This window comes from Orbicella franksi, chromosome 1 (genome assembly GCF_964199315.1).
Source record: "Orbicella franksi chromosome 1, jaOrbFran1.1, whole genome shotgun sequence".
Taxonomy (NCBI): domain Eukaryota; kingdom Metazoa; phylum Cnidaria; class Anthozoa; order Scleractinia; family Merulinidae; genus Orbicella; species Orbicella franksi.
The window spans coordinates 40,392,940-40,418,746 of record NC_138145.1 but is presented as its reverse complement, the minus strand read 5'-3'; the positions used below and the strand labels follow the sequence as shown (position 1 = coordinate 40,418,746).

Below are 25,807 nucleotides of genomic sequence, written 5' to 3'. Positions count from 1 at the left end.
ACGAACAGGAAAGACAATTTGCGTAAAATTTCACACCGCTTCTACAATATCGACGGACGAAGGTGCCTGTTAATTGTCACTTCTCTAACTTGCTCGCAATATCAAAGCAAATATTTAGTAGAGGGAAAGATAAAAACGTCACAAAAGTGGAAAAGATAAACGGCGAAACAAAATTCCGAAATATTTTAGTCGTTTTCCGAGAATAGGAAAAAAAGTACCTCTTGAAAACTGTTACGTCCCTAGTTGGTCAGTTCAGACTGTCTCAGTCCAATCAAATTTAGGGTTCCTCAATCATTTTCAAAATTCTCCAAACTTGTTTGCTATACAGCGTTACTGTTAAGGTACAGAGATTTTAGCATTGGGCTATTATTGAAGGTTGAACGGATCAAAATAGCAGTGGCTGCTGTTGTTCGTAAGACATGTTTTAGGCCTTAATCACGGGAAAGTGTTATTTTTGAGCGCAAGCAGTCCCATATCATTGGATTCCAATATTTAGGGCGCCGATAAAGCCTAGTGTTTGTTTGGGAAGGCCAACACACATTTGTAATGAAAAAATTTAGTATGCCACTTAATCATAAAGTAAAGCCTCGCAAAAAAAAAAAGAAGCAAAAACCAGATTCTCTAGTGTTAATTACACCTCTTGACACAGACTTACTTTGGACGCAGCGCTTTCTGTTCAAGCGTACTTTGGGATTTTCACTGACCTAATAGGAAGCAATTTAAAAATATCATAATATATCGTTAGCCACAAAAGAAAAAGCACGTTACTACGTAGGACTTGGCATTTAAAAATAGTCCACAAATTAACCGTTGCCGCTGGCATATTTGAATGAGGGTTTCATTGGGGTGTACTGCTCTCAAACGAACAGGAAATCACAAAGTTTATTTTCATAAAAAAAAAAAAAATCCAACAACTTTTGTTGCTCAGGATTCACAAAAGAATAAAAAACGTGAATGAAAGGTGGACAATTAAACCGCCTTTAAGGCTTTGGTCAGAGGGTCCGATATTACAAGTATTTCCTTAGCACGTATCTTTATTAGACCCAGTACCTATTAAAAACATTGCCTTTAAACAGGCTTGCACAGGCTCACATAAATTATATTTAGTATACATTAAGATTATCCGTTCGCTTATCAGTCCTTTCTTGGGTCATGTCATGTTTAAATAGCAGAGTGCAGTTGAAGTTCAAAAGAAACGATTGAGAAAAAATTCAATCGGGTTTCCTGTTGTCGTTTGGGCTTAGTTCAGTTGTATTCTCCGCAATGAATAGACTCTATTAAGCGTGTAACTTCGTTCCGAAAGACTGACCAAGGGAGAAAATCAATTGACCAACCGTCCATTTCTCTCTACAGATAAAAAATTCAAGTTCGTTTTCACGCCGATCGCTCGGTTCTTCGCAAAACTGGATTGTGCTTTTTCTTTCACAGAGTTATATTTTAACGGAGAGCAAAAACAGAAGCTTGGAGGTTTATGCGCATTATATGGTAAGTTCTCTCATTCTGACTGCTCTGGAAGCCTGTTTATCTTTTAATAAGTTAACTTTGTTCTGGGTTTAATCATCGGGCAACGTTAAGACAAAGGGATGAAAAAAAAAACAAAACAAAAAACAAAACAAAAAAAACCGATTCGCAGACTGTAAGAAACAAACAGCAGAATACAGCGAAACTTCAAACTTTCTTTAAGGAACGTTTCTGGATAGAGAGATTTTTCACTTATTAAGGTTGAATGTGGATGTAAGCCTTCCCGTAACTTAGAATTATAAACTTTATGAAACGTTTAGGGCATTGTTAAGACAAGCTGGTAATGTGTAGTTTCTTACGATATTATTTTCGTATGGATCAAATTTTTGCAATCATATGACACGGAATGAAGGATTCATTCACGAAAACAAACGTGTTCAGGCATTGACCTTCAAATTTATTTCGCGTATTATAGGTGGTCTTAGACGTTTGAAGTAAGAAACTATTTTCAGCTGTGAAACCATCAAGCACAAAAAAATTGTATTCACTAAACATTCTTTGAATTCCAGGTAAGTTGTAACAATATATGACCTAAATACTTCAGAACGAAATCTAACAGACTAAAAAAGCTATTTGCTAAAGAACTTGACGAGGAATTTAAGTATTTAAATGAATTGGTTGTTAAAATTCTGTTTGGTAACTTACACGAAGCTCAAATTTAGAATGTTGTCTACTTTAAAGCTATAATTGAGCAAAACACTTCTACCCTATTTCTGTAAGAGATAAATTAGGAAAAATACGTCTTTTTTTTACCACACATTCCAAAAGACAATCACAATGTAACTTCCGCAAATACCAGTGCAATGTGATCAGAGCAGATTGCTAGCGAACTCTCTTGATGAATCATCGAATTCTCAAAACAACATCAAAGTAAATGTATTCAAATCAGTTTGGAGAATTAATGTAATGATCTCGGAGTCCTATGCGATAGGCTGGTCGCAGCTGTTTTGATGCTAACTGAACACACACAAAAAAGAGTTATACAAAGGTGTTTTTGACATTTTTCTTACTCAGTTCGTTGAGATTCATGCTTAATCTTCGTTTACCAGTGAGTGGAGGAGAGAGAAAATAGTGTTATTTTTAGTGCTTTTTTATAAAAGGATGATATTTTAATACCAAATACAGGAAATCAGACGGAGGTGGTCAATGTGTAGGAAGCTCTTTCCGCATATTTTAATATCAGCGTAATGCAACCTGAAGGGAAAAAAAAGACTAAATTTAGCAACAGTCATATTACCATTTTTTCACCTTTTTTGAATTTTCCTTTCCAGGTATATCCTTCCAAACGTCTGCAAACCATGCTGCCGAGCAACCCAGAGCATGGAAATATTACAACGCACCCTTCACTGTCGCCAAATCTCGCTTCAGGCATATCAGTCATTGTTATAAATTTTCTTTTGAGTCTCCTTGGAACACTCGGAAATCTTCTGGTATTACTGGTTATCTCAGTCAACATTCGCCTCGCTACACCATCAAACCTTCTTCTCGCAAACTTGGCATCAGTAGATTTTATCTGCATGGCTTTCGTCGCGCCTGGTTCAATTTACAAACAATTTTGCCGTAAACTGGGCTTTTGCCATTTGTCCGAGATGACTGTATTAGCTTTTCGAGGTCTTGGACAGTTCGTTGTCGCTGCCGCCGTCTCGAGTTTATTTGCAATCGCCGTGGACCGTTTTTTAGCCATTTTTTTTCCTTTCAAGTATACATCTATGATGACAAAACGCCGCGCAGTATATTGCATCTGCCTAACTTGGCTAGCTGGAGCGGTAATAACTTTTGTTTTCATGGGCCTAAACTTTGTCTACATTCAATCAGCCTACTGCATTTTATTAATCTTGGTGACAATCTCACTGTACATCCACATTTTCTTGTTTGCGTTGAAGAAGGAGCGGCAAATCGCTGCTTTGCAGATTACAAATGCAAAAAGGACCACGAATTTTTTACACGAGCGCAAGTCGACAAAGACAATGGCAGTTATTCTGGGTGTCTTTGCTGCCTCTTGGGTTCCGGCAGTGGTGTTTTATGCAGTTGTTTCGCCAGAGGATCCAAGATTTCCCGATATTCAAAGTTGGATAAATGCAATATATTACTTGAATGCTACTTTAAATCCGTTTATTTATTGTGTTCGGAGTGTGAACTTTCGTAAGAGGATAAAACAGCTGGTAAAGTCTACTATGATACGGTTTAGTCCTTAATTGAGGGCCTCTTAACCAGTAGTTTTATCCCATACGGTGGCTGCACCCGCAGTAGCTTGGAACGACAGTCAAAACCGAGCTGTCCTACCGAAAGGACACGATAATAGCTCTTTTCATCGCGGCTAACAAAAATAAAGACAATGCTAAAGTTTCTTTGGCCTCTTCTAATACTTCACGCGAGAATTCTGGGCTTAATTTGACGAGGAACAACATATTTTGTTCAAAATAACACAATTATCATCCTACTAGGCGACACTCGAGGAGCCGAGGAGCGAGTACCGGCCGCGGTCGACCCATGTTTGGCGCCAAATTAAAAGCTTGCAGACACAAAATGTTTCATATTTTTCACTTTTTAAAATCTGATTTGGTTTTTGGAATTATAAAGCCTTTTTCGCTGATATTCAACGCCGTCTCCGGTGAGAAAAGTTGCCCGCTTTCAATGCCTTTCCAGCTAAGAAACATTGACATCGGGACAGCACAGTTTTCCCACCTGCTAAATCCTGATTGGTCAATTCAAATTTCAGGAGCACAAGCCGTATGCAAGGTGATTTAGGGGGAACAGGGGAACGTGGGCATTTATTTTAAGGCAACAAGGGATATTTGGGGATTTATCTGAGGGAACAAGGGGTATCTACTAGTAAAGGGAACTTTGACAAACAAATTAAGGGAACAGTGGAATTTATAAATAGGGAACAAGGAAAAAAAATTAAATTTAAAAGGAGAAGAGAACATGCTACGCCCTCCTCCCCTAATGGCTGATCGTGTCCGATAGCTCAACCAATTAGATTGCAGTGATTGTGTTTGAGTGTACTGTAATTAGAATCGTACAAACATCACGTGAGAGAAACACGAGAGAGAATATCCAGAATGGGCCAATTTCGCCATTAAATTTTTAACACGGCTCTGAGGCTTGAGGGAATAAAACAAAAGAAGTTAAATCACATCCAGGTCGAGGGATGAAAATTCAATTCTTTTTGTTGTTGTTTTATTCCCTCAAGCCTCGGAGCCATGTTAGAATTTTAATATATCGAAAAAGGCTTATTGAAAATCAGTACGTGAGAAAGGCTCGATTACAGACCACAGCTGTTCGGGGGAGAAGCCCGCAGCCCTCACTTGCATTACCTAAGAGTCTCTTCGTTTCGCTTCTCGGAGAGGACCCTCCGGGACCAGCAATAAGAGAAGGAGCCTATATATGAGAAGACATTAAAACTTCCAAAGAAACAAATGTTTTCCTCAAGTAAGTCAGTGTTTGAAACACTGATTAACGCAAGCTTTATTCCAGGATGTCGTTAATAATCCGTTTCGATATAACTCCCATATTCAGCCCTCCAAACTGCGCCAGAGGAATTCAAAAACGGAGGATTCACTCTTAAAACGCATCAAATGTTTTCCGCTTACATTCCGCTGGAGGAATTTAAAAACGCAACAATCACCCGTCATTTTGGATTTGTGTTTGAGGAAACCTCGGTCAGGCAAATCACATGATTACCGTGACACCATCGTTTTCGAAAAGCTCCGTTTTCAAAATGTTTTCAGTCCACGCAACAATGAAAAGCTGGCGTTCTCAGATTCTTCCGGTTTGAAGAGCGTTTTCCGTTTTCGTGACGGATTAGTGTGGGCGGTAGGTCTAACCGTAGGAATGCCTCAGCGGCACAAGTGGTAATATTTTCTGTGTATAGGAGACATAAGACAATAGACATGCGCAACAAACGTAAGTCAAAATTTGTACAAAGTATTTTTCTCACACTCATCACAAATAAAACTTTATCAAATCCCAAACTTTCAAGGTCACAGCCAACGGAAAATATTGAATGTGTAACTGCGTTATTAGCGCAATATAAGCGTTTATTAACAAATATATGAAATGACCTTTTTTGACTCTAAACAGTATTTTGACCAACTGCAACCAACTAATTTTACCACTTCAAACCGCTTAACTTTTTCTTTAATTTTCTGTAGCTTTGGTTTAGTGCCAGGATTCTGTTCGAAAAGCTTATTCTCGGGAAGTGTTGAAAACAAAATGAGAATCTTTTGCTGATGATCTGGCGAAATTTTACGTAGCTCGAGAAGGGTGCCAAGTTAATGCATGTAAACCATTTCAACGGTAATGCAGTTTCGAAGTAAAGTTTCGTTGGTTTTCTTTTTATCAGCATAAAATCCTCGCGCAAGTTACCAAAGGTAATTCAAGTTAATGTATAGCAGATTTATAGAGTTTGAAAGACGTTACTTGGTTGTCATTTCTGCGGTTTGTGGAGAATCAAAGCCAAGAGGTTAATATAGGCTTACTTAACCAAGTCATAGATTCATGAAAAACAACGATATTGCTACTGCACGCGCTGAGGCGCTACGTGATGTTTCGTTCAATGTCAGTCGGACTCAACGTTTGGCGAGTAGGAGGTGCTTGATTTAGAGAATTAAAGGAAAGCGGCGACACCTACGGGCAAATCAAGTCTGTCCAGTTCTTTCACGGTCGGTCTTAGTAGGTAAGCTTCTCTTGAATTCTCTCTTTGTTACTTCCTTCATGTCACGAAATTTAAATTACGATTGAAAGTGACCAGTTTTAGTAAAACAGTTAGCAACACTCATTTAAAAAAGAAAGTTTAAAAGAAGGGAGCTAACCAGCCATTAAAGGAAAAAAAAAGATAATAACCAGTTTATTCGAGAGGTATGAATGCAGACATGAATTTTAGGTAATATTTCTTGCAAAAGCGATTTACGTGTTCTTTTGATTCTCTCAGCCGAAACCCTCTGATTGACTAGCAGCTTTGACCAAAAAGGACTTTAGAATCTTATAAATAGTACAATTTAATGAAATTCCATTTTTTCTTTGCTTTAATTGTTGGGTTTTTTTTAGAAACCTCTTTGATGCTTTAGTTCCCTTTGTTTATAAATCCTTAATTCCTTAATTTAAATGCCTTTTCAGTATTAGACAAATTGCTAATTGTTTACTCACTAACAAAAATGTTATCATAAGGTTGGTATTATAAATTGATAAAGGCGTCAGTTTTTAGTTCAAAACTTACTACTCTTATGTAAAACTACCTACTGTGAAGTCGTAAAGCGAACAATTCTTCAGTCAGCTTAACTTTCGTCGACGATAAAACTGGATATTACGCATCAGTTCAGGTCATTGCATTCGCATAAGTGACGCACGTGAGGTAAATCCCGTGGCTCCCTGGAGGGTAAACAAAAGCATAGTGTACTTAATAAGGACCCGATAATGGGACCACCATTGATCTAACGACACTAAAGATTGCTCTGTCGTTTACTTTAACAACTTAAGTTGTTCATCACCCTATGATTTGCTTTCAAAAAAGTCAGACTTGCATGAAATTATTAATATCTTTTGTAATTGTCTACGTGATCCACGCGCGCCGTAAACACTGTTTCACAAGGCTGGGTTAATGATTAATGACAATGACATCTATTGTTTTTTGGATTATTTAATGCAACAATAAAACAGGAAGTTAAAAAGAACAAACTGCTCTTCTGCGTTGGCGCCAACAGAAAATAATATTGATTTACTATCCAATATAAAATGCATCGATGTGAAAATTCTTTACTTCGAGCAACATTGCTTTTAATCCGCTCTTAAACCGTAAGACGAGGTTTCTATTGATGGTTAGCTAGCTACCGTCGTATGACGTGCACTTTTAATGGATGATTTCAATGCCTCACTGGGTTTTGCTACGCGTGTGGCATTGCATTGTCAGTAATTATGATCATGGCTATTTGAAGCAAATATTTTTACTTATTCTATTCTACTCATCCATGTAACCTAAACCAGTTTTTCCTGTCATTTTGAGAACTGAACAGTTCAAAAAAGTTGATCAGACCACGGCAGTAAAGTTAACGAAAACGGGGCTTTGTCAGTGCGATCGCTACAGCCTTGTTTGATTTGTTAATGTCCTTAACGGTTTGGTCTGTTGATGTTTAATTTCTCATATACACAAGTGAAGTCAAGCAAATCTGTCGATTATTCGGCCAGTATATCAATGAGTCAAGCATTATGTAAAGGAAAAACAAGCTATTTTTGTAAACTACCATGTACATTAAAATATTGCGGGGTTATTTCCGTGGTCAAGGGCGCTGGCAATATAACATTTGTCAGAGAAAGTTAAACACGGCACGATTGTTAAACTCCAGAACAATCAAATTCCGCTATAAAATGTTTCTTCAAAAGACAAGAGAACGACGCGAAGACGACCAAAACTAACATAAAGGAAACTTATTTCATACCATTACTTTTAAACCACTGAACTGGAAACTTATTTTCATTTTAGCAAAGAGGTATGGACATTCATTTACTGTGGGTTTCGTACTTTTTAATTCGGCAGGAACGTCTTTTCAGTGGCCATCTATTAGTATAACGAATAAAATACTTTCCTCTTTCCGTTTTCAGATCTGGCATAATGATGTACTCTAACGCCACGTATGTCACGTCAACAAATGTTACCCGTTATATACCGAGTTTATTGACTGGTGCAACAGTTATCGCAGCTGACGGACTCATTGCAATCGTAGGAACGCTGGGAAATGTGCTTGTATTAACAGTAATTTTCGTTCACATTCGTTTCTCCACCGTTTCCAACATTTTAATCGCGAATTTGGCTTTGGTTGACTTACTCACTGCGTTCGCGTTAATACCAGGTGATATCTACCGGCACGTGTGCGATCGAATGGGGTACTGTCACGTGAACAAGACGTTAGTGTTGATGCATCGTATACTAGCTCAGTTTGTGGTCACCGCTGCTTCAACGAGTCTATTTGTCATCGCCATGGAACGCTTCATCGCTATTGCTTTTCCATTTCGTTACAAATCATTGTTCACGCGTAAGCGTGCCATTACATGTGCTGTCCTAACTTGGACCTTGGGCACACTAATTACTGGCATTTTCCACGGTTTGAACATTGTATACATTCAAATTATTTACTGCATACTTTTAATACTTGTTACATTCTTCCTCTACATATACATTTTCTCCATTGCCTTAAAGCACGAGAAAAACATCGCTGCAATGCAGAGCAGTCTTAGTCCTCGGAACGCTCAACTCCCATGGGAACGCAAGTCTGCCAAGACCATGGCTATCGTACTGGGCGTGTACGCACTTTGTTGGGTTCCTTCCGTGGCATTTTACTCTGTGGTCCAAACGGATGACTGGTTATATCCCAGAATGCATTTCTGGATCAACACCGTGTATTATTTAAATGCCGCCTTAGATCCTTTTATTTACTGTGTCCGGAGTGAGAAGTTTCGTAAGTCGGTGAAAAAGCTTTTCAAATCAGTGATTAGTGCTTATTCTTAAAGAGGCAATGTCACTGCAGCTACCGGGATACCTCAAAACTTCTCAAAAACTTCAAAGGAGCTCAGTCACGGTTTGCAGATATCGAAAAGTTTAGCCTCAATTTTTCAAATTCGTCGTTTGTAATCCGTGTTAATCTTCTCCATTCTTAGCCATCCTTGTTCCTTTATGGTTTATCATTATCTCTTTGGTGTTTTTCTACCTTATTAAACTGTTATTTTCAGGTTTCCTACCATTAAAAGGTAATTTTGTATGTGACCAAAATAACTCAAAATAACATGACTGAGCCCCTTTAGGCATGGTTATGTCGTAGTTCAATTTCAGCTCTTCGTACAATTTAGGTCAATTTAGTATTTTCCTTTGCTTTTGTGTGTGGTAACACATTATGATAATGTATCTAAAATGAAAGGGAAATACGAAATATCAAAGTAGATTGTAAAAGGGTTAAAATGAACCACAACATTCACAGTAGGTAAAACCTTAAAACAAAAATTGCCTAGATTAATCAAAATGACTATACTTGTTCAGGGAAGTCTGACAAACCAGAGAAATTTTATCGTTTGTCAGACTTACTTATTTACTCCTCTGGAAAACCGCTAAAAATTACATAAATCGTTCAATACCCTAATTAGTGTTCTTGGCGTCTCTGCTCAGTCAGAGTTTTAAAATTTTAGCACCGCAACAAAATACCAGTGTTATCCCCTTTAAACTCTGATCATTTGTCGAGACGATCACATTCCCAGACCTTTTTAAACTAACTGCTTCCATCGGCTTAAAATATCGCATTGGTGGACAAATCGCGTGGAGTGGCGGTGTCTCTACTTCTAAAATATATATATTTCTTTTTCACTATCACTATCAAGTCCAGTTCGCAGTTTTCTTGTGTAAGATAATACCGAGAAACGAGAGTTTCACTGAAATGTTGCAAATGACACATTTTGTTGCGATGCACCGAGTTTTGGCTGAAAGTTTGCCGCCGTATTTACATTAACAATTACGAACTTTACTCTGATTGGATATTGCAAATCACTATGTAAATAGTTCACCCCTGAACTGAAAATAATACTGTTTCGTTCCTGAGGAAACGAAACAAAAAATAACGGAGTCCATCCCATCGACAACAATCGGCGTTCCAAAATCCACTCTCCCTCCAACCGCGACCACCAGCTCCTCAAGCAGATGCGATTTTTCAGTGGAGGCGAAGCGAGCGGAACCACAGGCGGCCCAAGCTCTCAATGTTATCCTTTTTTCCCCTTTTTATGCGAACGTTCAGGCTAACGTGACATATGGCATGTACTATTACATAACGACCGAATTTGACCACGCGAAACACGACTCTCGCCTTGCAGCATATGGAGGTGTTGTGTTACAACGGTTTGAATTTATAAAGGCATGTATGGGAATGCAACGGCTTTGCTTGAAAAGCCAATCATTCTTATATTTTGTGAATAAAATCTACTTACCCTGTTGCTGTGTTGTATTCTTTGTTGTTTGCCAGCTCCTCGGGCCGATCTAACGCGATTTCGGCAAGTTATCGTTCTGCGGGTTTCCACTACTAAAAGAAAGACAAGGCCGGACACTGATTTCCGGAGTGCCCGCCGCTCGAAGCGAATAAATCCACTGAAAATAACCCTGCCGGCTCAATTCCTCCGTAGAATCGAAGAAGAGATGTTGAAGTTCCATGTCAGTTCACTCGCTACGCGATTCCGTCCACAACGCCTTCGCAACTATACATTTATTTCGAGATTGCTTCGCTCGCAAATTCGAAAACAGCCGCGTCACAAAAGTTAGGACACTTTCGCGGTGTTGAGTAACTATAATTAGCCCGACCTGGGGTAGTCAGCAACGATTTGTCAACGGTTAAACCAAAATGCTTCCCGGGTACCCTCGTGCTTTATTTGTCAAACCCATAAAGGGAGTGCCCGGTTACCCGGGGAGCATTTTGGTTTGACCGTTGACAAATCGCTGCTGACTACCCCCCGGTCGGGCTAATTATAGTTACCCAACACCGAGAAAGTGTCCTAACTTTTGTGACGCGGCTGTTTTCGAATTTGCGAGCGAAGCAATCTCGAAATAAATGTATAGTTGCGAAGGCGTTGTGGACGGAATCGCGTAGCGAGTGAACTGACATGGAACTTCAACATCTCTTCTTCGATTCTACGGAGGAATTGAGCCGGCTGGGTTATTTACAGTGGATTTATTCGCTTCGAGCGGCGGGCACTCCGGAAATCAGTGTCCGGTCTTGTCTTTCTTTTAGTAGTGGAAACCCGCAGAACGATAACTTGCCGAAATCGCGTTAGATCGGCCCGAGGAGCTGGCAAACAACAAAGAATACAACACGGCAACAGGGTAAGTAGATTTTATTCACAAAATATAAGAATAATTGGCTTTTCAAGCAAAGCCGTTGCATTCCGATCCCATACAAACCTTTATAAATCCAAACCGTTGTAACACAACACCTCCATATGCTGCAAGGCGAGAGGCATGTTTCGCGTGGTCAAATTCCTTCGTTATGTAATAGTACATGCCATATGTCACGTTAGCCTAAATGTTCGCATAAAAAGGAAAAAAAAAAGATAACATTGAGAGCTTGGGCCGCCTGTGGTGGGACTTGGTGAATTTCTCGATCGTGTCAAGGCAACATATTTCAAACTTCATCCCTATGATGTATACTGGGATCCTGATGTAACTGAGGACAGGATTAAAACGGAATTTGTTGGTTATGATCCTACGCCATTCGTGATCAAAAAACGAACGGACACTGCTTCGGTCTTTTGAGCGAGATCAAAGGAAAGAAGATCAACAAGGACTCGTTTAAGCTCCGCGAGAGAAAAGCACTTGCACAAGTGAAGTATTGCCTTCGACCAGTGTTCGGTCAGCCGTATGACGTAAATTACTACGCTGAGGATTGGATGATGGGACCGAATTTGTTTTGCTGGCAGGAAATCTGCTATCAGGGATAAGCTGTTTATAAAGGATTAGGCCTCTATCACAAACCTTACAACGCATCGGATGTGGAGCTGATTGAAACGAAACTGAGGCTCACAAAGCAGGCATTTTGCAATACATTGAAAATATGAAGATGGGAGTGCTAAAAGGAATTACTCGCAGTGTGGAGGAATGTGAAGCTGGAATTAACACAATCAAAAGGCAGTACTTGAATATTTCCTTGTACAACTCAACAGGTAAGGCAATGTTGCGTAATTGTTGTTTTTGCACCGTGTAAACAATCTGCGTTAATTTTCCGCTACGGTTATCTATCGCTGACTCAAACAACGAAACACTTGATATTTTCGACTGGAAATGCAAGGTCGCGGCTGGGTGTCGGTTAAAAAGATCATGTCGAGTCCTGTAGCAGTGAGTCAGACTAACTAAGAAATTTAGGGATTGGGGCGTTTGATTCGTTTAATTTCCGCGGCCAGCTTCTGATTAGATCTAAATTGATTGACGAGTATTGACTGTTAGACAATACATGACCATTGTTTCATATAATTTGGAGCTCGTCTTGCAGAACACGTGAACTGTTCTTAGCAAAAGAAGCCAGGAAAATCAGAAAAGCTGCCTGACAAATTCCCTGATCACCAATCGTAAGTCCACTGATATGTTGTTGTCCCGTTCCCGTATAGTCCTCGCTATAGTCACGCGATGAAACGTCGGTCACGTAAAATGGAAATCACGAAAATTCAAGCAGCAAGAACCAGGGCTGTTTTCGTGCATGGAGGCCAGGTCTTCGGGGCTGCTTCTTGCCTGTAAAACTTTCTTCTTAGGGCAATTCGTTTTATTTTTGGTTGCGTGACAACATCTTACAGTTAAACCCTAAGAGTACGCACTTTTTTTCTTGATTGTCTGGTGATTTTCTGGGTTCAGTTACAATGATAAAATGACAAACACGTCATCGTTTTTTCCAGTATAATGTTGATCTGTGCAAATGCTGTTCTGTATTTTGTTTAATTACAAAGCTCGAAGCAAGTGAATGCGTCTGCCGATTCAAAGACTTTAGTATTTGGCAGTGGCTGAGTATAAATATTTGAAGGGAAACCCTGAACCAGCATGTATTGGCCGCCCCCGTTTTCCAAATAGCGACATTGATCGCATTCTATAGAAGATTGGTTTCGTTTTTGCAGGTGTCTTACAAAGCTGGTTTGTCAAACCCCTGCTGGACCCTGATTACTACAGTAACATCACAGAAGACACTGATAACGAATGGAAGAAGACGCACAGTGGAAAAAATGTCAGCGAAACCATCCAGGATTATCTTGTGACTTACATAGGAGAACCACTCAGCCAGCTGTTAAGGTACTGTTAATAGAAGTTAAGCAGTAACTGTTCACTTATTCTGCTTCAAATTTAGAATTAACAAAGTTCTACCGTGTTAAGACGCCAAGACGAGCGTGTAGTAATGTGACATTCTGAGTATGAAGACTGACAAGTCGAGAAAACAGTGCTGTTGAGCTGCACAATAAGCATTCATAGCATTGCTTTCATATATTAATCATTCAGCGATAATTCCCAGCAATAATTTTTTGTCAGTTTGGTATAGAAGTTTCTTTGAAGTTTCCAAGTAATCGGCCTAAAAAACATTATCCTCTGAAGTGAACTTAACTACTCTCCTTTTTCATTTTTCTATTATGGACGTTATTTACCGTACCATTTAGCATGCATGTTTAAATAAACTTTCACTCGAACAGGAATCAGCGATGTTTTCGCTACCCTTGTGGTATACCTGTGTTTAAACTGGATAATATCGTGTCGAGTGATTTGTTCACCGTTTAATCGATTATTATTTTTCAGTCGGCAAGATATTCTCCAAAGGGACGCCATTTGTCTTTCAACATTTTGAAAATCCTCACAGTTCCGATGCTTATTTTTAGTTATGTCGAATTTGAACACATCCGTCACTGCGTTCCCAGCAATGTGTCCAGCGGCTTGGGCAAACTTCCACTCAAGTATGTTTGGCTCGATGGTATAGAGAACAAGTCCTGGCCAACAGACCCATATCTACCCACTGGTGAAGCGTTGAATGGATCGCAGGCCTACTTCCAAATCATGACGTATTTCACAACAAATGCCATGACCCCCGGGGAAGTTCATGAACTCGGCAAAAAGCAGCTCAGCATTCTCTATCCCATTGGTAAGTCTCATTACATATGAATTTTTAGATTGTTGTCGAATCTGTGTCTGCAGCATCTTGGAATTGTATCTGCGCCATCTTGAATCTGTATCTGCATCACCTTGAATCTGCATCTGTGCCATCTTGAATTTGTATCTGCTCCATCTTGAATCTCTTTCAGTAACTGCACAATACTGTACGTATATCTACACCATCGTGAATTTGTAACTGCATCATCTTTAATCTATATTAGGCAAAAACGAAACGATACGATATGTTACGACATGATTCAGACTTTGTTCAGAGAGGTAACACGTAATAATTGATTACACTAATGATCTTGTGCTACTCCTCACAGAAACACGATAAAAATTAAATATCAATTCTGCATTATATTACAAGAAAATTACACTAAAAATTATATTTTGAAATCTAAAATCATCCATGAGGTTAATGAAAAAGTATGCCCAACCGTTGAAAACTATTATTCTTACTTTGAAATTAAAAACAAAGTGTTTCTTACGCTTTTCGTAAAAGCACTAAGACAGGGGGAGCTCTCTAGAATAGCTAATCGCAGCCAGTTCAATAGCATGCAAGTAACAACCGAAAACGTTTTTTCTCCCTCTCTTTCCAGGGCATACCATTCTTCATAATCGCTATTTTTTATTGTTAGGTTGTGGAAGTCGATCGCAAGGCAAGTGACTGGAGAACCAGACAATCAAACCACTGTCACGAAATTCAAAGCTAAGCTTAATACGTCTGAAAGTTACTTGAACGCGGAACCAATCCATAAAAACGAGTCCGAAAAAGAGACACTCAAAAAATGCAGTGATATTGAAGGAGCGACGAAATATTGTCCAAAGCTCTGAGCTGCCTTTGAGTTGAGGATGGCGGAATCAAGAAAGGCAAGTTTCGTCGTTTTGATAATCGCTCGCTCGTGTGAAGGCCATTTTATTATATCGACACGAAGGCTTTACGGGAAAATACACCACTCATGCGAAAATACACCAAATTCATGCGAAACTACATCCGGGACTCAAGTGGCGTCAATATCTTCACTGTTGAAGATATTGATGACTTCACTGATATCATGTTTGACCCTGGCCTTAAACAGTACTTAAATTTGTTGGTGTATGATCGAAACATCTTCGAATCTTTCTCGGACGTCTTCGGAACCATTGATAATCGTCGGAACTTTTCGGGAAATGTACGGAAATGTACGTGAGACCTTCGGGCAACTTTTGGAGAATTTTCCGAAATCTTCGCAAAATCGTCAAAAATGTCGTTACTTAATAGTATGTTATGTAATAAACAAAATAATGCATGATATGGAATATAGATATGGAATTACTCCTCTCATATTCAACTTTATATCTCACTCATTCGTTGTGCTCACTTGAGAGATATCGAGTTGAACACTCGAAGAGAAATTCCATATCTACGCGTGCCCATGTATTATTCTCTATATCTGAACTGTCCCAAATGCCGTGGAAGTGGGCTGTTGTCTTTGGAGAGTTCACTATAAGCAGAACAGTCAATATTTTTTTGCTACTCTTTTAGGTCGTGAGTTTGCTTGCACCCAAGACTATTCCACTGTTCCACTTAAAGGGCATGTAAACCCAAAAAATGCTATTTTGGGGACCACATAGTCGTTTAGTACATACATGACATCTGCCAAATCTGTAGATCTTTTGTTCACTTTAGCCCGTTTTTACGTTGAAAAATCGCTTCAAAGCTCTAAACATCCGCCATCTTGAATTGCGCAATCTAGCAAATGACGTCACGGGTGGACCTTAAGTTACGGGAAGTCAAAGGTCTTTCTTGAACACGTTGTGAAATAAGCACATGTTTGTTTAGTTTTGCAGTAATTCGAACAAAACAGGCCATACTATGCATAAGTTTCCAAAAGACGCTAATTTGAGGCGGCAGTGGGTAAAATTTGTTCAAGGCGTAAATCGAACCTAGCGAAAAGGGCCGATTTCGTAGAGCCGACGGAGCATTCGGTTATTTGCAACATTCATTTCTCTCCGGATTGTTACGAAAAAAGTTTCATGGTAGAAATGGGGCTGAGAAAGCAAAGTCCTTTACTTTCTGGTGCTGTACCGACGATACAGTCTCCAGCAGCAACAAATTCTTGCGACAAACGAAAGCGGCCTATCCAAAATGAAGGCAGCAAACAACCGGAAATGGCTGACAGTGCCGATAAAAGGCCTAGAAGAAGTAGAGCTCTTCAAAAGCTTGACGTTAATAGGGTAAACCACTTTGTCTGCTATTCTTCGCAACACAGATAATCTCTGCTTCTTTTGAGAAACCCTGCAAAGAAACAGCAGTAGAACAGTATGTGTCACGCTTGCACATCATTGAGTAACTAGAAAGGTAATTACGGCAAACCACGTTTGTGCCTTTGTATATGTTAAGCCCATTGCTGCCATTGCTGTAACATATTTTCAATAATTATGATGTAAATTAGCAATCACCTCCTTATCCCTCACTGGGTTGGTGGCTTCAACCCAGTATACGTGGTGCCAAAATCGGCTGGAAAGGTGCTTCGGATCTTGTCTACAGCACAAGATGGCAGCGCAACTCGGACATGTTTACCAATAAAACCCCAGCACCAACGAACAAGCTGCCGATAGGCAATGTATCGAAATCTCCTACACGAAAAATACAGAGAAATAACTATCTACACTAGTGTTGTACTAAAATAAAACCAGTTACGGCAGAGGTAAATCTGACAATTGAACCGCGATAGTTAAAATAAAAGTAAACTTACTCGTTTCCTGTGTGATTATCTGTGCCGTGCTGCTGCCTGAATGCGTAATAAGCAGTTTCAAGCATCCAAACATCAAGACAGGTCAACTGAAATCCTGGATGCTAGGTAATACATTTCATTTGTATTTCTGGCCTCTGATTTTCTACTTTTTGCCAGACTTGTCCGATTTCAGCGCAGCAAACACTTTCGTGAGCAGTCGGCATTGGCTGACATACTTGACACTCGCACCATTTAATGCACCCAAGAAAGGTCGGGAAAAAAGACAACAACAAAATATGGTGAGCTTCTATTAGCGTGCTAATCTGACTATGCGCCGGCTTCAATTGATGTTCATCTGCTAAAAATGTAATTTAATTGCAAAATGATTAAACACCAGTCTGTGTTTAATCCAAGACGGTCTGAGTTGTTGTCATCTGGTTCTGGGCTGGTTTCTTGTTGATCGTTTTGTCGGACCCTTCGTGGCTCAGATTGATACGGACGAGGCCCAGATTGTTCCACAGCTACAACTGAATTTTCTACATCACTATCATACAAATTCACCAAATTTGAATCGCTGTCATCCGATAAAAGATCCTCCGAGCTACTCCCACTTTCCCGATCCGCCATAGAATTCTCATATGGAATCGCTATTGCGCAATGTTTGTGTTCCACCGCTTACGTCACGACAGATGGCTACTGTTTTCACCGGAAGTGGATTTTTTCTCGTAAAAGCTGTTTTTCTCCTTAACGAAACCCAAACGAGCAAAATAAATGCCAAATTCGTTTTCTACGTTGCTGTTTGCGTCGAATAAGAAAAACTTGTATTTTTGGGTTTACATGCCCTTTAACTGGAGATAAAGCTACCACACTCGTCTGTCCAGTTAATATGCAGCCTAACCTGAACTCATCGAGTGGAGATCAAAGCTACCAAAGTGCTGGCGCAGATTGCACACGAAGTGCAAAATACAACCTTCCATTTTCCTGGGAAATCTGGGTCCCAGATTCTCTGAATGAAGCGTCAATGCTCATGAGGCGAGGCCTAGACACCATACACAGGTTAGCGTGTTACTAGACTTAGTTTATTAAATAATTTTCTACCAATGCAATTAAGTATCACCCTTTATACCACGCCATAGAAAATACAGCCAATCAGAATACAGGAAAGCCGTTGTATATTCGACGGTATTACATCCAACCTTTCCATCGTGCCCTGCGTTTTATGTGGTATTGATTGTGCTGGCCACTGAATTTTCTATGGCATGGTATAAAATAGTTATGCAACGCTCTCTCGTGGTATACAACGGAATATCCCACGTGTCACTTATATTTTTTTGGTATTCACAGTCGCCTAAAGGTTCGTGTGTATATCGAGAAAATGCAATTGACTCGTGGGATATTCTATGGTATACCATTCAAAAGTGTTGCATAACTAGTTGTGTCTTACAGATTCACTGTGGGAAGCAGATTACATTTTATGTATCTGAAATTTCTTGCCACCTCAGTACATTTAAGAGGCACAAGAATTCAACGGCAGAGTTATTTACAACAACCACCAACTTTTTATTATAACATTATATGTAATATATCAAACACGAGAGACGGTGTTTCACCGGGATATCCAAACACCGAGAATAGAGTTGAAAATACGACGCACAGCGGAGTATTTTTGACGAAATTCAAGGTGTTTGGATAGCCGATGAAACACTGTCTAGAGTGTTTGATATGTCTTCTAAATCGAAACGAAAACTAAGGAGTAAACAGACAAGTAAAATCATCAAAATCTATGCTAATTAAGACCTCCCCCACGGTTTTTATTTTCTTTGTTTTAACTTGATGAATTATTACTGAGTTTGAGAAGTAACATTATAAGTTCCTATATTGAAAGAGTTATTGTACTTTAAAAATTTAACGGCAGTTACACACAGTCAACGAGTCGCAGTAGTGGCAGTAACTCACTGTTCACTCACCAAAAGAGGTTGAAAGCGGTTTAATTGTTCGCGGATGTGCAACACACCTCAGCTACTGTTCGCTAAATAACAATTAGATTTTTCGCTCTCGATTTCTATGACGTGATCGTTGATGAGGCCAAAAAATTGCGAAGCTTATTGGTTCTCTTAGTGAGGTCAACTCGCTAATAAAACCAACAGCCCGCAGGTTAATGTTTCTCGTAACTAAAAGAAAACTATTCCAAACTTTTTGACTGAAAAATATATAGAGCGGTTTTCAATTGAGTATCGAAAGCCATTCGCATTTGGTTTGGTTGCGCATAGCTGTGACGCTAAGCAATTGACTTAAAAAACACGTGCCACTTTGTCATCTCATCAGAAGTAACCAATCGTGACTCGCTTCCACCCGTTTTCCCGCGCTTTGCATTAGCTACATGTATTGGTTTGAGTTCTGATTGATTTACTGGATTGTCTGTGTAATTTTTAACTGGCAAGAATGACTTCTTCAGTTTTGCTATGAAAACTGCTCTACAACATTGAGAAACACCCAGTTATAGACACACAAGAGGAAGTTTGTGAGAAACACAAGTGGAAGTTTGGGAGAACGAGAAATGCTGTGGGAACACAAGCCCCTTTAACTCGATAGAAACTCGGAGAGCATGTTTTCTATTTCTTTTAGAAAACACCGCGACAAAAGAAAAAAAATCGTTCATTTTGATCATCAAAATGTAGATTCTCTTTGCTCGCGCTATCATTACATGTACATCAACAGCTCGTGCTAGTTCTGTGTTGCTGTCAAGTTGCTTTACTAAACCTGCCTGGATTTGGTGATCAACGAAACTGTGCCTCGTCGGTTGCTCGCTCATAGAAACTTAGTCCTCATAGTTATTCGTAACGTTCCTCTTCTCCTGTAACAGGTTCAAGGTAACACAGAACATTTCCGTGACAGCTGCGGCGGTGTGATTAGTTGACTTGACAGCGTCACCTATTACTCGGCGTTTACAGAAGATTGGGCTCTATACGCTGAGAATCCGCTCATAGCTGAAGATACAGACACTTACAAGTATGAGCCCATGTAGAAGTCTGGAATGCTGAAGTAGCAGGTAAGGAGAGAGTGCGCCAATCAAAGCTATTGTTTACTCATTTTTCATCTACTGAAGAAGGGCTAATCCTGAAGCATTTTGCAAACCAGCTACTCTTTGGTATTTAAAAGGGCTTTCAGGCTCAAATTTTAGTTTATCATTTCAGTGTCACACATCATTAAGTTTTAGCTCGTTTCTACTGATTCTTTATTGGTTACTCATCTTGCTACATGTTGCATGTGTGTCATGTTACGTTACGTTACTTTACGTTATGCTATATTACGTTACGTTATGTTTTGTTACGTTACGTTACGTAATATTTGTAAGAGGAGTTTTCCGCCGTCATCAAAAATGTACTGAAGATCGTCCATCAAACTTGTACCAGCTTGATGTCTAAAACGCGACCGGGCAACGAAACTGCTAAGATTATTTAACAATATAAGAATATATCTGGGTAGCTTTCTACAGAAAGATGCAACTTCTGTGGTTATACAAAGTGACGCCATATATCTCATGCCTCGTCAACTCAATGACAGATGTTTTCATGTTTTAATTCCCTTAATTATTGTTTTGTTTTATTGCAACACCATCACTCTTAAAGAAGCTACGTCACGTTTTGCGCATCCTGAAACGCTTAGCTTAAATTTTTCAAGTTCGTCGTTTGTAATCCGTGTCAATCTTCTCCATCCTTAACCGTCCTTGTTTCTCTATAGTTTATTATTATCCCTCTAGTGTTTTTCTATCTTAGTCAACTACTACTTTCAGGTTCCCTTCAATTTAAAAGTAATTTCGTACGTGGCCAAAATAACTTAAACTACTGTGACTGAGCTCCTTTAAGAACGTAATTGTGATGGCAGTTATTTCTTATTTTGTTCCAAAAACGACTGTTTTCCTTGTAGTTATCTCCACTCTTCTTAATGTAGGTATGGTGAGCTCTTCGATTGATCTTGGACACTGGTTTGCACTATTTTGGTTTCACAAGAGACACGGCCCTGGAGTACTTTAGTAAATACGCGTGGGAAGATACAGACCTTGCCAAGAAGGAGGTGAGAAAATAGCTCGAAGTCTATACTGACAGCAACAAATTTCCACTTTTTTACCAAGTGAGCATTACACTTGAACCCCTGCCATTCATTTGTAGCACGCGAGAGTTGAAAAAAATGGCCCAGCAATTTACAACTCTTTACCAAAAGTGCAATCAACGACTCGCAGCGACGAGGGAGGGAGAGGGGGTTATATTTTTTGTGGTTTCATGCTCGGGAGAAACTATATATATCAGAGACGGCGAAGCCGGAGGGGGGGGGGACTGGGGGGTTAACACCCCCCAATTTCAAGCAAAAAATACATAAAATAATAATTTTACAAATATCTCCAGACACCCTACAAGTTAGCGCAGAGCTTGTAAGCCCCCCCGCTCCCGCCCCAATTCAAAATACGTTCCGCCATCCCTGTATATCTACGTGAATAATGATTTAAGATCGCATTTAATTATCCCTAAGATGGTTTCGTTTCTTCACACTAAACACTTTCTACAGACCAAACAATTTCTACAAAACAACAATAAACAATAGATATTTCAACTAGACACGACGTAAGGCTGATCGGCGGATTACTGAGAAGTTGAACAATAATACCAGATCCAGTACCTCTCGACATAGCTGAGTATGTTGAGTTATTCTAATCAACTGGACTTTAAAATAGGTCAGAACGTATTGGCCCATCAGCAAACTTGATTAAGAATGAGTTCAAATTCCAGTGGAGCCTAAATTAACCTGCCAGGATGTGTGAAATCATTTCATTTCTCACTAAAATCCATTCATTCAGTTTACGTTGGCTTATATGTTGTCCTCTTCACATCTGTTGTTAAGCAATTTTTGAACATATCCGAGTAATGTTCTTTTATAACCTCGTCAGGTGACTCGGTACCAGAGCGACCCCGGACAAGCGATCGCTTACATGATTGGTCAGCTGGAGATCAAGAAAGCCAGAAGTTATTCTAAGGGAGCTCTGGGCAAAGATTTCAGTCTAAGAGACTTCCACTATCAGGTGCGTTTGCTTTTACTTGCACTCTCTTTTAGAGACTTTTCAAAGGAAGAGAGAGGGATAAACAGATCAGAGAGCTTGTTTGCCGGTCAACTAAGTTCATGTCACAGATGTGCTACATACACTGTAGCTACGAATGGGGTCCAAAACGGGGAAAATAGGGAAAGAGTGCTGGGGTACGGAGATGGGTCGCAGGGCGTAATTTCAACGTAGTATGAAGATCTGTGCAGCTCATTTATACAACAAAAACACTCACTGCAATCCTATGTATCAATCCTTGTGAGGCAAACGAAATCCAAAGCCCAGGGTGTTTGAATAGAGGTAAATCTTAGTAGAAGAGGCGGCGGTGTTATTAGTTTTAATTTTCAAGCTAAATTCACTGTTCATGTTCTTTAGGTTCTTGCCCAGGGATCCTCGCCTCTTGCTTACTTATCCGATCACGTGACAAAGTTCGTGGCTCGCTTCAAGGATAAGGCAAAAGAAGGTTGTGACGTCATCCTTAATCCACCAAAGAAAACCTAGGCAAAGAAAAGAACTAGTGAAGTCCGCTGGCAAAAACAACCGAAACCCAATGTACACTACATATGAAGCTTTGTTGATGAACACTGGTAACGCTAAGACAGTACATTCTTTTGTTTAAATGTGAATTCAGCTGAGCTAAGGTTACATTCAGCAGAATGTAATGAACATCACTGATTGATTGATTGATTGATTGGTTGGTTGGTTGATTGATTGATTGATTGATTGATTGATTGATACACTGATTACATGGGTTATCTAAGTAACAACAGCAATTGCTGCAACCTGTGCGGAAATAAGAGACCTCGCCCATCCATTAAGAGGAAAGGACGAATTTTTTTAGAATTTTAAATGTACATTAATATAGAATTTTTGAATGTTAAACTTTAGTTAATATAACATAATTAAGTCTTTTTAGGACAGCATATACGCTTTTATATCCTTTCATTGTTTGCCAATATTTCGATTTTAATTTTTTTTTAGAGAGAATCTTATAATGCTATTAATGAAAATTTTTAGCCAGAGTTAATACAGTGTCCCCAATTAGTCCACGTGGGCTAAATACATTGACCCTTAAATAAAGTTCTTACTTGCTTAACTTAATAACCATTTGATTGATTGATTGATTGATTGATTAATTGACTGATAGAATTAAAGAGCTCAAAATTTAGTTTGTACAGTTGCATGTTTTCGTTATAGCTTTGTAAACTAGCGCGCGATGGTGACCTCAACTAGGTATTAAATGGAGGATAAAAACGTTTTGTAGTCCGCAATTTTTGACAACACAGTAGGGATAAATGAATTTGCCAACTCCGTCACCAATGTCTTTCTGCGCGTCCTTTTTAATATGACCATTCACCATATATAAGATCAAAGGAATGGCACTCTCCTAGGGCTGAATTGTAATAAGGTGTTGCGAACTAAACACAGTAAAGACTCGAAACAATCAAATGATCTCTTTAAGAACCACACGCGTGCTTGGAAAAAATTTATATATTTACATTGCAAATCACATTACCGCTTTACGTTCGTTGTTTAACATGCACGTTCTGGTATAAATTTTCCTTTTCCCTCGCCATTGGGTATGAAAAAGTTTCAAGCATTCAGTTTGTTGCTGCGCTTCTGTCTGGGGTTGTTACGGAACTGCAACGATGCCAAAATTGCAAACACAAAAATCAAGATCTATTCTCCGTCGAGATGGATTTTGAGTCTACTCGATTAGGTAATCATAAGAAAAACTAACTTATTCTGTTAGTTATATTGTAGAGGTGGTTGTTAACGTTTCATCGCGGAAAGCGTTGAACAAAACCCGTTAGCAATCTAATTACACGTCAAAATAAGAACCTTTCAATGATGAAGGACCTTTCAGTGAAGGACATGACGAATTACTTCTCTTGAACTCTTGATCTTACGAAGTTGTGCAGAGCTATTGCACAGAGGACAATTTTGACAGCACCCTCTGGCTTTACACACGTAACGGTAGAAAATACCCTGAACCTGCTTGCCAGAATGCCAAAAACATTTTTACTGGTGCGTCGTGTTCTGGATATCCTGCCGTTGATGATCCTGTTCTCTTCTGAGAGATTTCCTTTGCTTTTCTCCAGTGGAAAAGCAGCTAGATAAAAAAGGTACCGGCTTGTTGGTGTAACTGCCATTGAAAAATTTGTCCGTTGACTCGGGAAGCAAGGTAATTGTATGAGAACTAGTAATGTATAGTGTTTTTTTTGTTGTTGTTGTTTTCTAAAGATATTAAGTAACTTTTTATCTCGAAAAGCGATGAGAAAAAGCCGTTAAAAATCTAATAAGAACCTTTCAGTGAGTATTCCCAGCAAACTAAAGGACATCACGAATTCGTATGGCTAAAGTTGTTTTTGTTTTTTTTTTTAATGGCAGAAAAGTTCAAAGGAATGATGATATTGACGGTCAAATGTTTTACCCAGTTGATTATCGGCGTAGCGGACTCTACCCTCTCTCCAAAATTATCGATTTAATATTGATGACTGTAAAACATATTCAAGGTCTTATGACCATTTCGGGATGGAAAAAGGTGTTATTATTACTATAAGAATTGTAGACTAATATAGCAGACTATAAATACCAATGCAAGCCACAAGACCAGACACAAAATGTCTTGAGAAGAAATCTTGAGACTTGAGACTTGAGACTTGCGGCTAACGGTTAAAATTTTCTAACAGCCAAATGCTTGCCCCATTTTACGGCTAATGGTTAACTACATTGAGACCTCCTTGCTAGATTTCCGTGAAATTCCCATTAGTGCGCATTCAAATAATTTATATACATAGTTAACCAAGGGAAATGGTTAAGAAGGCCGGTAACCATCAAAGCAGCAGATAAACAGACTAAGATTTATGTTGGAAGGACCTTCACCCTGCACATCTTTTGTTTTATGTTCACTGACTGGGCATGAATTATATAATCGCAATGCTTCTTTTGGTTAGTTGTATGAGTACACGTAACCACCTTGTGTATTTTGCCAGGTTTTGTGCAGGGTAAACCCCCAGAATAGCAAACAAAAACATACAACAAAGAACTGTGGCAAGTTTCCTAGCCATTTCCGTCAATTAACTATTAATTATTAGCTGCTTCAATGTGTCAGGTTTTCTAGCCAAAAACAGAGGCAGCCTTCCTAACAATCGCTCGTATACGTAATAAATACAACACGTAACACGTAAAGCGATGTCCTGTAGAAGAATTTACACATTTAAGTCCGAGGGATAAAACTTGGATTACTTAATCAAAAACAGCAAGATACTCACCCGGGATACTTTTCCCTGCAAAGAGAAATGGTTCAAGTCTTTAATTTCCAGCTGACACGTGCTATGGCTTCCAAATGTGGCAAAAACTGATGTCCCTTCCTCTAGCTTTCAAAAGGTGATTTGGACGCTTGCACTAGTTAGAGGTCGTAAAAATCAAGAGATCTTGAGACTTTCACATTCTTGGCTAAATTTATCGTTTGCGGCTAACGGTTAAAATTTTTTTAATTCTAATTCTACGCCTAACGGCTAAATGTTTGTCTCGCTTTACGGCTAACGGTTAACTCCATCAGGACGCTCGCATGATCTCAACTGGTGATAAGTAAATGACCGGAAATGGCGTGGTTATAAACAAGTTTCAAACAGTTGAAACCGGAAGTATTTCCAGATAAGTCAGATAGAAGCCAGTTGCGATGTCAGTGTAGGTACAAATAAGTGGAAAAGACTATATGGTGAGTATATTTGAGCCAAAAACTGGTTTACAAGTTGAAAGATCCTTGAGAGCCAGAAGTCCGACGGCTGACGGTTAAACCCATTGAGGCCCTCTATGATTTATTTAGAT

At 39.3% G+C, this 25,807-nt stretch overlaps 2 protein-coding genes, 1 long non-coding RNA gene and 2 pseudogenes across 6 annotated transcripts; 4 read left to right on the top strand and 1 right to left on the bottom strand.

Annotated features, from left to right (window-relative positions):
• The first annotated feature begins 2,663 nt into the window (after positions 1–2,663).
• On the top strand, positions 2,664–4,460 carry LOC145481863 (adrenocorticotropic hormone receptor-like). The gene has a single exon (XM_081460424.1). The coding sequence runs from the start codon at positions 2,709–2,711 to the stop codon at positions 3,714–3,716; it is 1,008 nt and encodes a 335-aa protein (XP_081316550.1). The 5' UTR covers positions 2,664–2,708; the 3' UTR covers positions 3,717–4,460.
• A 3,590-nt stretch (positions 4,461–8,050) lies between these two features.
• Positions 8,051–11,609, top strand: LOC145481946 (beta-2 adrenergic receptor-like). Its single transcript, XM_081460523.1, has one exon. It carries the CDS (start codon positions 8,129–8,131, stop codon positions 9,020–9,022), a length of 894 nt encoding a protein of 297 aa, XP_081316649.1. The 5' UTR covers positions 8,051–8,128; the 3' UTR covers positions 9,023–11,609.
• Positions 9,530–15,424, top strand: LOC145501148 (uncharacterized; annotated as a pseudogene). Its single transcript, XR_014051206.1, has 5 exons — positions 9,530–9,577; positions 11,609–12,204; positions 13,144–13,315; positions 13,891–14,150; positions 14,803–15,424. The product of XR_014051206.1 is annotated as an uncharacterized LOC145501148 (transcript).
• Positions 15,425–15,533: 109 nt separating this feature from the next.
• LOC145482298 (uncharacterized) lies at positions 15,534–17,638 on the bottom strand. 2 transcript variants are annotated; one of them, XR_014048754.1, is made up of 3 exons: positions 16,903–17,638; positions 16,607–16,783; positions 15,534–16,442 (listed from the first exon to the last, which is right to left on the bottom strand). It is a non-coding gene; the product is annotated as an uncharacterized LOC145482298 (long non-coding RNA). The 2 variants fall into 2 exon arrangements; XR_014048753.1 differs by having other exon boundaries at positions 15,534–16,783.
• LOC145501054 (uncharacterized) lies at positions 17,630–23,536 on the top strand (annotated as a pseudogene). The gene is made up of 5 exons (XR_014051178.1): positions 17,630–17,937; positions 19,745–19,930; positions 20,833–20,955; positions 21,824–21,955; positions 22,349–23,536. The product of XR_014051178.1 is annotated as an uncharacterized LOC145501054 (transcript).
• The last annotated feature ends 2,271 nt before the right edge of the window (positions 23,537–25,807 follow it).

Coding starts and splice junctions, on each gene's coding strand:
- LOC145481863 (XM_081460424.1), top strand. CDS start 2,709: ATGCAACCTGAAGGGAAAAAAAAGACTAAATTTAGCAACAGTCATATT.
- LOC145481946 (XM_081460523.1), top strand. CDS start 8,129: ATGATGTACTCTAACGCCACGTATGTCACGTCAACAAATGTTACCCGT.